Below are 14,455 nucleotides of genomic sequence, written 5' to 3' on the forward strand. Positions count from 1 at the left end.
GGAGGGATATACACATTTTCATTGGTTCCTGTGGCAGTTATTCTTAGATTCTTAACTGTGGGTTAACCCTGTGGGGGAGAGATGTTCAATTTAGAAAGTCTCCAGGTGGTTCTGATCTTTTTTTCCCTCTTAGGTCCCTACTTCCTTCCTCACACTCTTACGCTGGAGAATCATTGCTCTAGGGCCACCTGGCTGGCTCAGTCAGTTGAGCATGTGACTCTTGATCTCAGGATTGTGAGTTTGAACCCCACATTGGTGGTAGAGTTTACTTAAAAAAAAAAAACAATTAAGGGGCACCTGGGCGGCTCAGTGGTTGAGCATCTGCCTTTGGCTTAGGTCGTGATCCCAGGGTCCTGGGATCAAGTCCCACATGGGGCTCTCTGGGGGGAGCCTACTTCTCCCTCTGCCTGTGTCTCTGCCTCTCTCTCTCTCTCTCTCTCTCTCTCTCTCTCGCTGCCTCTCATGAACAAATGAATAGAAAAATCTTAAAAAAAAAAAAAGACTTGCTTTAAGTGTTCTGATGTTCAGACTTCTAACTCTAGGTATGGAGAATTCTTACCTGATAGTCTAATATTTTCTGCTAGAGAGTAAATTGTTTAAAAGGGCCAAAATTTTTAATTGAATCTTATACTGGAATATGGGTTACTGACAAGTTTTCTGATTACAGACTACAGTTTGCAGTCTTCCTATAATCCCTTTCTCTCGGGAGTAGTACTACCTAAAGAAGCAGTCGTGGTATTGGATATAGGTGAAAAGACTTGCCATTTAGTTCTCATCTCTAAGAAGTTATTCTGCTCCCTGAGAGTCATTGTAGCCTCATAATGCTTCTTTGGTGCCTCCATTTTCAGTAAACTCATTACAGAGTGGTTACCTTTTAATGTTCTGTATCTATAAACAGTGTTTTTAGGCTCCCATTGGGTTCTTTAGATAAAATCTGTTTGTGATATTTCTTTGTATTCTCTTTCTTACAGTTGCTTCTGCGGGAAGCATTTATGATGGTTTGGTTCTCAGGAAGTTCCTAAAAGGTAAATAAAGAATTACTTTCACGAGATTAAATCTTTTCCTGGCAGTGAATTTGGTATTTTCTGAAACAGACAAACTGAAAGATAGCATTGCCAGATATAGCAAATAAAAATACAGGATGCCCACTTAAATTTTAATTTCAGATAAATGATGAGTAATTTTGTATCGTAAGTATGTTCCATACAATATTTTATCCGGCAATCCTACTGAAAGATGATCTATAAAATACAGATCTATAAAACATAGCCTCTTTGAATACTCTGTATACAACCTCAGGCAAAATTATCACGTATATAAAATGAAATTTTTGGTAAAGTATTTGTTTCTATCTATCTCAAAGAAATAATGTGTGAAGGAGGCTTTTATAAATTGTTTTGTTGAGTGTTAATACTGTACAACATATGCCAAAGTTGGTATGGTTTAGGTGACCTTGGTTTTAGTTCTTTCCTTTGATTTGAGAATAATCCTAAAGGACATACACATATTTAAGGAGATCAAATGATCTGAGAACTTGTGCTTTTAAACTTATCTTCTATAGTTGTGTGGTTTGTAGAGTATCCAATGGGCCTGTCTTTTCCTAATGCATAATTTACAAATTTCACTAAATAATTTTTAAAAGAAACCTCCAGTTAAATTTGGAACATAGATTGTGGGTTTTTTTTTTTTTTTAGATTGTGATGTTTTATCTTTATGTTTGTCATTACTTTAAAAAATGTGCTATGTGTAAAATATGGAAACAATAAAAAACTACATCAGAGCAGTGTAATGTTATAAGTGTTTATGAAATATATTACCATTGGACTATTTATTTTACCATTGGACTTTTAAAAAGATGGTAGTGTTTCTTGTTGCTTTCTAAAATGCAGTCAATTAAAAATTTTACTTAGATCCACATTCCCAGTAACTCAATTACTACATAAAAGTACCTTCCTCTATCTTGGTGATATCAAAGAAGAAGAAGAAACTATATTTACAATTCACAAGATGTCTAAAGACATAAACATATAGGAAATAATTTTCCCTTTTGGAACTTCTTTTTTGAAGTAATTTTAATTTTTTAATTATTATTTGTTAAAGTTTTTATTTATGTTCCAGTTAACATACAGTGTAATATTAGTTTCAGGTGTACAATTTAGTGATTCAGCACTTACATATAACTCTCAGTGCTCATCACACTAAGTGCACTTAAGCCTCATCACCTTTTTTACTTATTCTCCCTCCCACCTCTCCTCTAGTAACCATCAGTTTGTTCTCTTCTTGTTCTCTTTATTCTGTTTCTTGGTTTGCTTCTCTCTCTCTTTTCCCCTGTGTTCATTTGTTTTATTTCTTAAATTCCACATATGAGTGAAATCATAGGTATTTGTTCTTCTCTGACTTACTTTGCTTAGCATAATACACTCTAGCTCCATCCACATCATTGCAAATGGCAAGATTTCATTCTTTTTTATGACTAATATTCCATTGTGTATACAAGTGTATATATTATACTATGTAATATTATATATCATGTGTATAGTATAGATATATATTTCACATCTTTTTTTTTAAAGATTTTTTTAAAGATTTTATTTATCTACTCATGAGACACAGAGAGAGAGAGGCAGAGACACAGGCAGAGCGAGAAGCAGGCTCCACACAAGGAGCCCAATGGGGGACTCGATCCCAGAACCCCAGGATCACACCCTGGGCCAAAGGCAGGTGCTAAACTGCTGAGCCACCCAGGTGCCCTATATTTCACATCTTTATACATTCATCAGTTAGTGGACATCTGGGCTGTTTCCATAATTTGGCTGATGTAGACAATGCTGCTGTAAACATTTGGGTGCGTATATTCCTTTGAATTAGTATTTTTGTATCTTTTGGGTAAATACCCAGTCACTTTTGCAGTGACTGGATCATAGGGTAGCTCTGTTTTTAACTTTTTGAAGAACCTCCATACCGTTTTCCAGAATGGCTGTACCAGTATGCTGAAGTAATTTTTAGTTTAAGCATGGGGATTTAAAAGTGTTTGCTTGCCAAACTAAGGTTATCAGGTATATTTTCCTTAGCCTTTGGAATTGTCTTGGCCCTCTGAATCTACTTTCCAGTAGTCTGTATCCTAGATTCTTTTTTTTTTTTTTTTAAGATTTTATTTATTCATTTGACAGAGAGCGAGCGAGCACAAGCAGAAGGATTGGCAGGCAGAGGAAGAGGGAGAAGCAGGCTCCCCGCTGAGCAGGGATTTTTTTTCCCCCCTGACACACACACACATGTGGGGCTGGCTCCCAGGACTCTGGGACCACCTGAGCCAAAGGCAGATATTTAACCAACTGAACCATTGACATGTCTCCCAACTCTTTAGATTCTTCTTGGTGTGTACACATTGAAAGCAGTAATTGTGGAGGAAAACTAATAGCTCCATAATAGATATTCTGTGGGAGCTTGGGTAGAATGTTCACCCTGTGGTAATCATTGTAATGTTGCTTTATTGAGCATTAACTATACATTGAGCCTTGTGCTTGACATGGAGGGGTTACAGAGGTGATCAAGACAGATTTGGTTTCTCCCCTTATGCCCATACTTAAGATAACTTTTTTTTTTAACTTTTTTTTTTTTTTTTAAGATTTTACTGATTTATTCATGAAAGACAGAGAGAGAGGCAGAGACACAGACAGAGGGAGAAGCAGGCTCCTTGCATGAAGCCTGATGCAGGACTCAATCCCCACACCAGGATCATGCCCTGAGCCAAAGGACGCTCAACTGAGCCACCCAGGGGTCCCCATACTTAAGATATCTTAATTATTTAATTCTGCTACCTGCCACAGCCTGTTTAAAAGATAGGGAGAATCAGCTTATTGTCCTGGAGAGTTTGTTCTGTTTCTAAGACTTTTGGGTAACATGAATCCAGCTTTAAGAATATGAGTTGACTGCCTCAAATCCATCTAATCTATTTTTTAAAAGATTTTATTTATTTATTTGAGACAGAGCACAAGAGAGCACAAACCTGGGGGAGGGGTAGTCAGAGGAAGAGGGAGAAGGAAACTCCCCACCAAGCAGGGAGCTCAACATGGGGCTCCATCCCAGGACCCTGGGATCATGACCCGAGCCAAAGGCAGTCGCCTAACTGAGCCACTCAGGTACTCCCATCTAATCTATTTATCAATCTTTAGTCCTCTGCTTTTTTGAATTCTGTCCTTTGGATGATGTGAAGAATGGAAAGATCATTCCTCACGCCACTTCTCTAGTTAATATGTGTGAAAGTGGTTTGAAAGGAGTGAAAATCCATATAAATAACAGGGAGTATATTATTATTAGCACTAGGGAGGAGATAGGAATATTTCTTTTTTTTAAATTTTTTTTTATTTATTTATGATAGTCACACACACAGAGAGAGAGAGAGAGAGAGAGAGAGGCAGAGACATAGGCAGAAGGAGAAGCAGGCTCCATGCACCGGGAGCCCTACGTGGGATTCGATCCTGGGTCTCCAGGATCGCGCCCTGGGCCAAAGGCAGGCGCCAAACCGCTGCGCCACCCAGGGATCCCGATAGGAATATTTCTTGCAACATAACTTACACTTACCATGCCTGTACAATTAGTGATCAGATTGTAGAAAACACTATTTCTTCAATTTTTAAAAAGGATTTTATTTATTCATTCATGAGAGACACAGAGAGAAAGAGAGGCAGAGACACAGGAGAGGGAGAAGCAGGCTCCATGCAGGGAGCCCAAAGTGGGACTAGATCTTGTCTCCAGGATCACACCTTGGGCTGAAGGCAGCGCTAAATGGCTGAGCCACCCAGGCTGCCCTATTTCTTCAATTAATATTTGTGAAAGTGCTTTGACAAAAGTGAAAAACTATGCAAGTACAAGGAAGTGGTTTTATTACCACTGTTAATACCTGGAGAGAATGTATTGAGTTGAATTTAGGTTATGGAATAACCCCCTGTTTATTATGCTAATACAAACTTTAGACAATTTGTGTCCTGGTAAGTTAGTTTTAACTTTAATTATTTTAAAAGCTTGCAGCAATTTTAAGCCATTTATTTAATCTGTTTTAATATCCTTGTGATAAAGTACAGGTGGTTAACTTTTTGTACAAAGAGGAATTACTGCATATCAAGTACACAATAAAAATTGAGTCATTTGGGCAGCCCTGGTGGCTTAGTGGTTTAGCGCCACCTTTGGCCCAGGGTGTGATTCTGGAGACCCGGGATTGAGTCCCACATTGGGCTTCCTGCTTGGAGCCTGCTTCTCCCTCTGCCTGTGTCTCTGCCTCTCTCTCTCTGTCTCTCATGAATGAAAAAATAAAATATTAAAAAAAAATTGAGTCATTTGCTCATGGTCAGTCATATTCAGTAGCCAACTTCAGCCTGTCTTCTCTCCAGGCATTTGTTTGTTTGTTTATTTATTTATTTATTTATATTTTATTTATTTATTCATGAGAGACAGAGAAAGAGGCAGAGACATAGGAGGAGGGAGAAGCAGGCTCCTCGGAGCCTGATGCAGGACTCAGTCCCTGCCCTGGAGGATCACGCCCTGAGCTGAAGGCCGCTCAGCTGCTGAGCCACCGAGGCATCCCTCTCCAGGCTTATAGTACTAACCTTCAGTCAATAATATTACTTATTTTTACTAATAAGTAACAAAAATAACTCAGTGAAATTCACAAAGGAAATTGTCCAAGTTTAAGATTTAAATCCCTTAGCAACCTGGTTTATGCACCATTAATTATGCCTTTATTACTATGGTTATTTATTTAGCATTCCTATAACATTATTAACAAACTGCTTTAAATTGGTCTGTTTGCAAATCTTTACACTGATTAATTAGCTTCATTAGGAAGTCTCTGGTGGCTGACTCATTAACCATTGGATTTCCAGGTGTTAAAAAATACTTATTTTTACAAAATTAATAGTATGCCTCTGAATTTACTTTAACTATGTTCTGTTTATTGCTTGGTTTATGTCTCTCCCTGCCTAAAATAAGATCTGACCCCTCTTTGGGGGGACTATGCTGTTGTATAGCCATCCAGCTTCAGTTTTCTTTACTCTTCAGTCTCTTCTATCAGGATCTTATCAAGGTACATTTTCTCTGGATCTGGAATACTTCAGATCAATTTGTATACAAACAGGCTCTTATTTCTGGGTGTTTTATTTATGTTGGATTAATAAATAGTGACCAAGATTTTACTCCTTCTCTAATGGTTTATGTTCTCTTTTTGCTCACTTTTTTCTCTGGTTCCTAACTATTCATACTTTTGTCCTTTGTCCAGAAAACCTTTAATTGAACATCTGCTTTGAAACAGGAAGTCATAGGGAGAGATAGCTCTGAAAATAAAATATAATGTGATAAATGCTGTATGAAGATATGCATATTCAGGGTGCTTCTTTGGTAGCCCAGAGGATATTCCTTAAAGTTCAGTCACCAGTATGCCTTTCATCCCTTCATTATTCTGTATTATAATACTATATTTACTTCAGATAGCTTTTCTACTTTTAAAGTTTTAGTATTTTGTGCTGATGAGACTTAAGTTTTTTCTTCTCTATCACTAACATGTTTCCAGGTTTGACTGTCAATTAGACTATTCCATTTGAAGGTTCCTTTGAAATCTATGTGCTGGGGACGCCTGGGTGGCTTGGTGGTTGGGCTTCTGCCTTCGGCTCAAGGCATGATCCTGGAGGTCCTGCATCAGGCTCCCTGCATGGAGCCTGCTTCTCCCTCTGCCTGTGTCTCTGCCTCTCTCTCTCTCTGCCTCTCTCTCTCTCTCTCTCTCTCTGTATCTCTCATGAATAAATAAATAAAATCTTAAAAAAAGAAATCTATGTGTAACATATCTAAAATGGGTTTCATTTTCTTGCAGCTAACTTGCTCTGTAATTTCTCCAATTCTTTTTTTTTCTTTTTTTTTATGATAGTCACAGAGAGAGAGAGAGGCAGAGACATAGGCAGAGGGAGAAGCAGGCTCCATGCACCGGGAGCCCCACGTGGGATTTGATCCCGGGTCTCCAGGATCGCGCCCTGGGCCAAAGGCAGGCGCTAAACCGCTGCGCCACCCAGGGATTCCTCTCCAATTCTTTCAATGATACTAATGTTCATAATTTTCAAGGCTTATACATTTTGAGGTTTTTTTTTAGGATCCTCTTTTTTCTTTTTTCCATTATCTAATCTAATTTAATTTTTGTTAATTCTTCTTTTGGTGTTTATAATTATTATTTGTTCAGCTATATATTAATTTAAACATATATTTAAGTTCCTGCTTTGATGACTCTCTTTATTGCTTATTAGGATAAGACCCCCTCCCCGCCCCGCAGCCCGGGTGGCTCAGCGGTTTAGCGCCACCTTCAGCCCAGGGCCTGATCCTGGAGACCTGGGATTGAGTCCCACATCGGGCTCCCTGCGTGGAGCCTGCTTCTCCCTCTGCGTGTGTCTCTGCCTCTCTCTCTCTGTGTCTCTCATGAATAAATAAATAAAATCTTTTTTTTAAAAAAAGGTTAAGACATCTCAGACCAGATATGAGGTCTTCTGTCAATTAGAATAACTTCTGTACTTTGAAGGATGATGCCCATTAAGATAGATAAATTCTTACATGTTTAAAAATTCTCATTAGTTCCTATTAATATATGTACTATTATTCTTCATGATATGTTTATCCATTTATTAAAAATTATTTTTATATGCATATATATAAGCATATATATCTATTTATCCATTTATAATAGAACTACTTCTATTATAAATACCTGTTTGGTGAAGTGTGATGGTTTTAGTTTGTCCATCTTGCCTGGATCTAGATGCTAGTTCTTACCATCCTTACTCTAGTGAGAAAAAGAGGAAAAAAAAAAGGGTAGAGTGGTAAGATGGGGGAATATGAAAAAGGCCGTATTTATAGGTCCCTATTTTGCTGTTTCTTTCTTGTTTCTTCCGTTCATATTATTTTGATTTCTTTTTCTTTTTATCTTTTAATCTCTTTTTATCTCTTCCTTATTCCCATGTTTATTGACATAATTTAACACTTTTGTAAGATATAGTTTGGCCAATCATGTTCAGATGTATTTCCCAGGTCAGAAAATTTACAGCCTTTTCTTTTTCCTCTTCAAAAGACTAGATAAGAATAACAGCCTTTGAAAGTAGGGAAGACAGCTGTGCTATTGATGTATGGTTATATGATTATGACAGTCTAGTTTTTGCCTCTTCTCTGTACTCCACCCTTTTGCCATTAGGGAGACTTTACAAAAAGGTTTAGTTTAATTTTGTCCTTTTTGTTAATTTGTGAAAGGAAGTGAGGAGTCATGGTTTTTGTATGTTAGATTGATAGGTCCAGTCTTGCTCATCACTGAGTGAGAAATTTGCAATGGTGAACTCTTGGATGTCTGACTAAATACATACTTTTAAATCTGAGATTCTCGTATTCAAAGATTAAATATCTATTATAATTTTATATTTCACAAGATCAGCAACTCTAAGGCTCAGTACTCACCCAACACTTTCTCCCCAGGAGCTCGTTTTTGTAAACATGATTTCATTCATTCTCCAGAGGTAGGTCAAATTTACATGTTATCACAATTTCTTTTTCCAAGATGAGGAAACTGAGCTTTACCTCAGCCTGATATATTAAATTTAGTGGTAAGGGAAGAGTTTGTGGACTCATAGGTCATTGGTTACCCTGTGAGTCCACATTAAATCCAAACTTTTGATATGTTTTAAATAGTCTCTTGCTATGAAATTTGCATAACATGTGGCAAGACTTCAAAAAGAAAAGATTGATTAAACATCAAGAGAAGTTAAAATAAATGAATTTATTGGGATGCCTCACTAGCTCAATCTGTGGAACATGTGACTCTTGATCTTGAGGATGTGAGTATGAGCCCCACACTGGGTGTAGAGATTACTTAAAAAACTAAAATAAAATAAAAAAAAAAATGAATGAAATTTGTCTTCTTTTGCTTCCTTAATATTTCTTTACTTTTTTCCCTGTTAAATATCTAATCATACTTCACTATTGAGAATATGTTTAAGATTTGATGTGAGAGGGGACCCCTGAGTGGCTTAGTGGTTGAGAGTCTTCCTTTGGCTCAAGGCCTGATCCTGGAGTCTAGGGATTGAGTCCACATTGGGCTGCCCACGGGGAGCCTGCTTCTCCCTCTGCCTATGTCTCTCTCTCTCTCTCTCTCTCTCTCTCTCTGTCTCTCCTGAATAAATGAATAACATCTTAAAAAGATTTGATGTGAAGGGAAAGGGAATGGAAAGGACATGAATCTTGACATGTTTCTTTTCCTTCTGAGCTTGAGTAGATGGAAGAGGAAGAAAAGGACAGCTTTTTTTTTTTTTTTTTTAGATTTATTTATTTATTCATGAAACACACAGAGAGAGAGGCAGAGACACAGAGGGAGAAGCAGGCTCCCTGTCCCGACATGGGACTTGATCCCAGGACTCCGGGATCATGCCCTGAGCTGAGGGCAGACGCTCAACCGCTGAGTCACCCAGGCATCCCATGGACAGCTCTTAGTATCAGATATCCTGGGAGTTGGCTCCTACTTCAGGCGAGTGGCTTTTTTTCGGTAGAGGAAGCTAGCCTGCATTGTATCTGCTTTGGCTTAAAATCCTCGAACTGTTGTTACCCCTCATTGGGTAATCAACTAGATGCTTAATTGGTCCAGCTCTGGCCTCTTGGGTTACCATATCCATTTCATCTCCATAGCAGACAATGTTAGCTGCTTATAGCAGTGAATTTGGCTGGTATGGGAATAAGGACATTATTTCCTGAGTAGACTTTATGGTTACCCATTTAGCACATTTTAAAGAGTCATATGACACTATAGATAAAAGTTAACTCAAAATGGATCAAAGAGGGCAGCCCGGGTGATTCAGTGGTTTGGTGCCGTCTTTGGCCCAGGGCCTGATCCTGGAGACCCGGGATCGAGTCCCATGTCTGGCTCCTTGCGTGGAGCCTGCTTCTCCCTCTGCCTGTGTCTCTGCCTCTCTCTCTCTCTCTCTCTGTGTCTCTCATGAATAAATAAATAAAATCTTTTAAAAAATGGAACAAAGACCTATATCTAAGAGCTAAAACTATAAAATTCTTACAAGAAAATGTAGATGTAAATCTTCATAGATAAGACATTTAAAGCATGAGCAGCCAAAGGAAAAATAAATTGGACTTCATCAATATTAAAAACCTTTGTATTTCACAGAACATTATCAAAGTGAAGAGACAATTTTGTGACGTGATGGACGTGTTAGCTCAGGCAAAGGTGGTAATCATTTTGGAACATATAAGTATCAGATTTATAGGTTGTACACTATAACTTTACACAATGCTATATATCAATTATACCTCAATAAAACTGGGGAAAAAAGAAAAAAGCTTAGAAAAAAACCTATAAAATTGGAGAAAATATTTGCAAATCATGTATCTGATAGGAGTCTAACATCCAGAGTACAAAAACAACTTTTATAACTCAACATTAAAAAGACAACTAATTTTAAAATAGGCAAAGGATCTGAATAGACATTTGTTACGAATTGAATGTATGTGTCCTCCCCAAATTCCTGTGTTGAAGCCCTAATCCCCAATGCAGGGGTATTTGGAGATGAAGCCTTTGGGAAGTAATTAGGGTTAGACTAGGTCATGAAGGTGGGGCCTTTATGATGGGATTAGTGGTTTTATAAAAAGATGAAGAAAGAAATATCTCTCCAAGTGTACCCTTCCAGGAAAAGCCATGTGAGGACACAATGAGAAGGCAGCTTTTGCAAGCCATGAAGAGAGCTCTTACCAGGAACTGAATTGCTGGCACCCTGATATCGAACCTTTCGGCCTTCAAAATTGTATGAAGTAAATTTCCATTGCTTAGGCCACCCAGTTTGTGGTATTTTGTTATGGCAGCCTGAGTAGACTAGGACAACATTTATCCATGTAAATGGCCAATATTCAACATCATGGTTTTTAGGGAAATGCAAATCAAAACCATAATGAGGTACTACTTGATACCCACTAGTAGGACTGTAATAAAAAAAATATTGGCAGGGATATAGAGAATCGAGTTCCTCATACTTTGATGGTGGTGTAAAATGGTACAGCTACTTTGGAAGTTCCTTGAAAAGTTAGAATTATCTTCACTCAGAAATGTCTACACAAAATCTAATGCACTAATATTTATGGCAGCATCATTCCTAATAGCCCCAAATTGAAAACAACACAAGTGTCCATCAATTAACGGGCAAGATGTGCTCTCTCCATACAATGGAATATTATTCAGTCAAAAAGAATGATGAGGTCTTGATATATATTACAACATGATTGAAAATTGGATACATGCTAAGTGAAAGAAGCTGTATACAGAAGGCTGTACATTCTATGATTCCATTTATATGAAATGTCTGCAATAGGCAACTCCATAGAGGCACATCCAAAGGAGATTAGTGGGAGGAAGGAGGAATGGGGAGTTACTATTAATGGATATGAGTTTTCTTCTTGGAGTAATAAAAATGTTTTGGAATTAGTGATGATGGTTGTATAATGTTGTGAATATACGGAAAGGCACTTAAAGTAGTGAAATTTATGGTGTGAATTATATTTCAGGTTTAAAATAAATCTGCCCAATGTTAGCAGCACTATCCCACAGTAGTCAAAATATGGAAAGAGCCCAAATGTCCATTGGCTGATGAATGACAAAGGTGTATACACATACATGCCACACACATACACACACACACACAAGAATATTAGCCACCAAAAAGAATGAAATCTTGCTATTTGCAACAAGATGGATGGAACTAGAGTGTATTATGCTAAGTGAAATAAGTTAGAGAAAGACAAACTTTGATTTTACTAATGGAAATTAAGAAACAAAACATGAACATAGGGAAAGGGAAGAAAAATATAAGGTAAAAATAGATGGAGGCAAACCATAAGAGACTCTTAACTATAGGGAACAAAGGGTTGCTGGAAGGTAGGTGGATAGGTGGATGGGAGTAAATGAGTGATGGGAATTGAGGAGGGCACTTGTTGGAATGAGCACTGGGTATTATATGCAAGTGATGAATCACTAAATTCTGCCCCTGAAACTAATACTACACTATATGTTAACTAGCTTGAATTTATTTATTTTTAATTTTAAAAAATATTTTATTTATTCATGAGAGACACACACGGAGAGAGGTAGAGACATAGGCAGAGGGAGAAGCAGGCTCCATGCAGGGAGCCCGATGTGGGACTCCAGCCCCAGGACTCCAGGTTCACGCCCTGAGCCGATGGCAGATGTTTAACCACTGAGCGACTCAGGCATCCCAACTAGCTTGAATTTAAATAAAATCTTGAAAAAAAAAAAAGAAAGGAAAGAAAGAAAGAAAGAAAGAAAGAAAGAAAGAAAGAAAGAAAGAAAGAAAGAAAAAGTTGTTACATGGAATTGAAGTTTTTTGAACTCTCATCTTCCCCTTTCCTTCTCTCTTCTTTATATTGCCACCCCTTCTGGCCTCCCTGCCCACAGTTAATTAACCATTTGGCACAGTATAATCCCCTGCTGCCTTGACTTTCTATCTTTCCTTTCTTGTAGTCTTCAAGCTTAGATAATCCCCACTATTTGCTTTACCTGTTCTTATTTCCAAGCAGCCAAATGTTGCTAGTACAAATCGTAACAGTGGGAACTTGGTACACTATAAATTTAAGCAGAATTTCTAAATTTATGAGGGTTGTCCAAAAAGTATTCTTTTATTTATTCTTTTTTTTTAATGTTTTATTTATTTATTTGAGAGAGAGAGAGAGAGAGAGAGAGAGAGGCAGAGACACAGGCAGAGGGAGAAGCAGGCTCCATGCAGGGACCCCAACGTGGGACTCGATCCCAGGTCTCCAGGATCACACCCCAGGCTGCAGGCGGTACCAAACCACTGCGCCACCAGGGCTGTCCATTTTATTTATTCTTTAATATTTATTATCCTTTTATATAATTCCATTATTATATGCTCCAACCTACCTGTACGCATTTAAACAAATTTCTTTACCTTCTGTTTTACTTGAAAAGATTGAGGTTGTCCAAGTGGTATTTCTTTAAATTCTCTTTGTAACTTAAATTTGAAATACTAAGTTGTAATGAAAAGATCTGTCTGTCATTAGCTCCATGGCCTTAGATGAATCAGTATTTTTTTTTTTTAATTTTTATTTATTTATGATAGTCACAGAGAGAGAGAGGGGCGCAGAGACACAGGCAGAGGGAGAAGCAGGCTCCATGCACCGGGAGCCCGATGTGGGATTCGATCCCGGGTCTCCAGGATCGCGCCCTGGGCCAAAGGCAGGCACCAAACCGCTGCGCCACCCAGGGATCCCCAGATGAATCAGTCTTATGGCAACTACTTCACCATCTCTAGTATATCTTTTCAGAAGTTTGACTATATGTGGGGGATCCCTGGGTGGCTCAGCGGTTTAGCGCCTGCCTTTGGTACAGGGCATGATATTGGAGTCCCGGGATTGAGTCCCACATTGGACTCCCTGCATGGAGCCTGCTTCTCCCTCTCCCTCTGCCTATGTCTCTGCCTCTCTCTGTCTCTGTGTCTCTCATGAATAAATAAATAAAATCTTAAAAAAAAGTTTGACTATATGTGGAACTTAATTTGTAATTGTCTTATTATAAAATGCTCTTCTATTACAGGGAAGTACTTTTGATTGAGTAGGTACAAGATGTTTTTTTTTTTTTAAACCTTTTTTTAATTTTTTTTTAAATTTTTATTTATTTATGATAGTCCCACAGAGAGAGAGAGAGGCAGAGACACAGGCAGAGGGAGAAGCAGGCTCCATGCACCAGGAGCCCAATGTGGGACTCGATTCTGGGTCTCCAGGATCGCGCCCTGGGCCAAAGGCGGGCGCTAAACCGCTGCGCCACCCAGGGTTCCCGGTACAAGATGTTTATAAAAAAAAATTCCCTACAAAAAAGTCACAAACTTATCTAAATGTCTATACTGAATGTTTACAGTCAGCATTAAGATGTAGAATAAATATTGGGACGCCAATATTTATTGGCGGTTCAGTTGGTTAAGCACCTGCCTTCAGCTCAGGTCATGATTAAGCCCTAGGTCTGGCTCACTGCTCAGTGGGGAGTCTGCTTTTCCCTCTCCCCTTCCCCTGCTTGTGTTTTTTCTCTCTCTCATAAATAAATCTTCAAAAAAAAAAAAAAAAGATGTGGAATAAATGTTAAAGAATATGGGTTGTAGTCCTGACTCTGACATTAACTACTTGGTGTGATTTTGGTTATCTTGATCTTTTTTGTACTTGGGGTTCTTGGAATTTAAAATGTAGGGATTTGCTGTATAAAAAACTTTCAAAATCCAGTTTTAAAATTCTGCTTTATATCTCTGTACCTTAGTTTTCTGATATATAAAATGAAAAATGTGGTGTCTGTCACAGGTAGCTTTAATTTTATAATAAGAAAGCAATTTGAAAAAGTATAAAGTACCATGTAAATGAGCATGAG

The 14,455-nt window shown here is 38.1% G+C and overlaps 1 protein-coding gene across 1 annotated transcript in view; it reads left to right on the plus strand.

Annotated features, from left to right (window-relative positions):
• TOP6BL (TOP6B like initiator of meiotic double strand breaks) overlaps positions 1 to 14,455 on the plus strand; it is a 102,195-nt gene that overhangs the window by 11,224 nt on the left and 76,516 nt on the right. The window contains 1 exon segment of the mRNA XM_072790076.1: positions 972 to 1,025. Within this exon segment, the coding sequence (XP_072646177.1) occupies positions 972 to 1,025 (54 nt within the window).

This window comes from Canis lupus, chromosome 21 (assembly GCF_048164855.1).
Source record: "Canis lupus baileyi chromosome 21, mCanLup2.hap1, whole genome shotgun sequence".
Classification (NCBI taxonomy): Eukaryota; Metazoa; Chordata; class Mammalia; order Carnivora; family Canidae; genus Canis; species Canis lupus.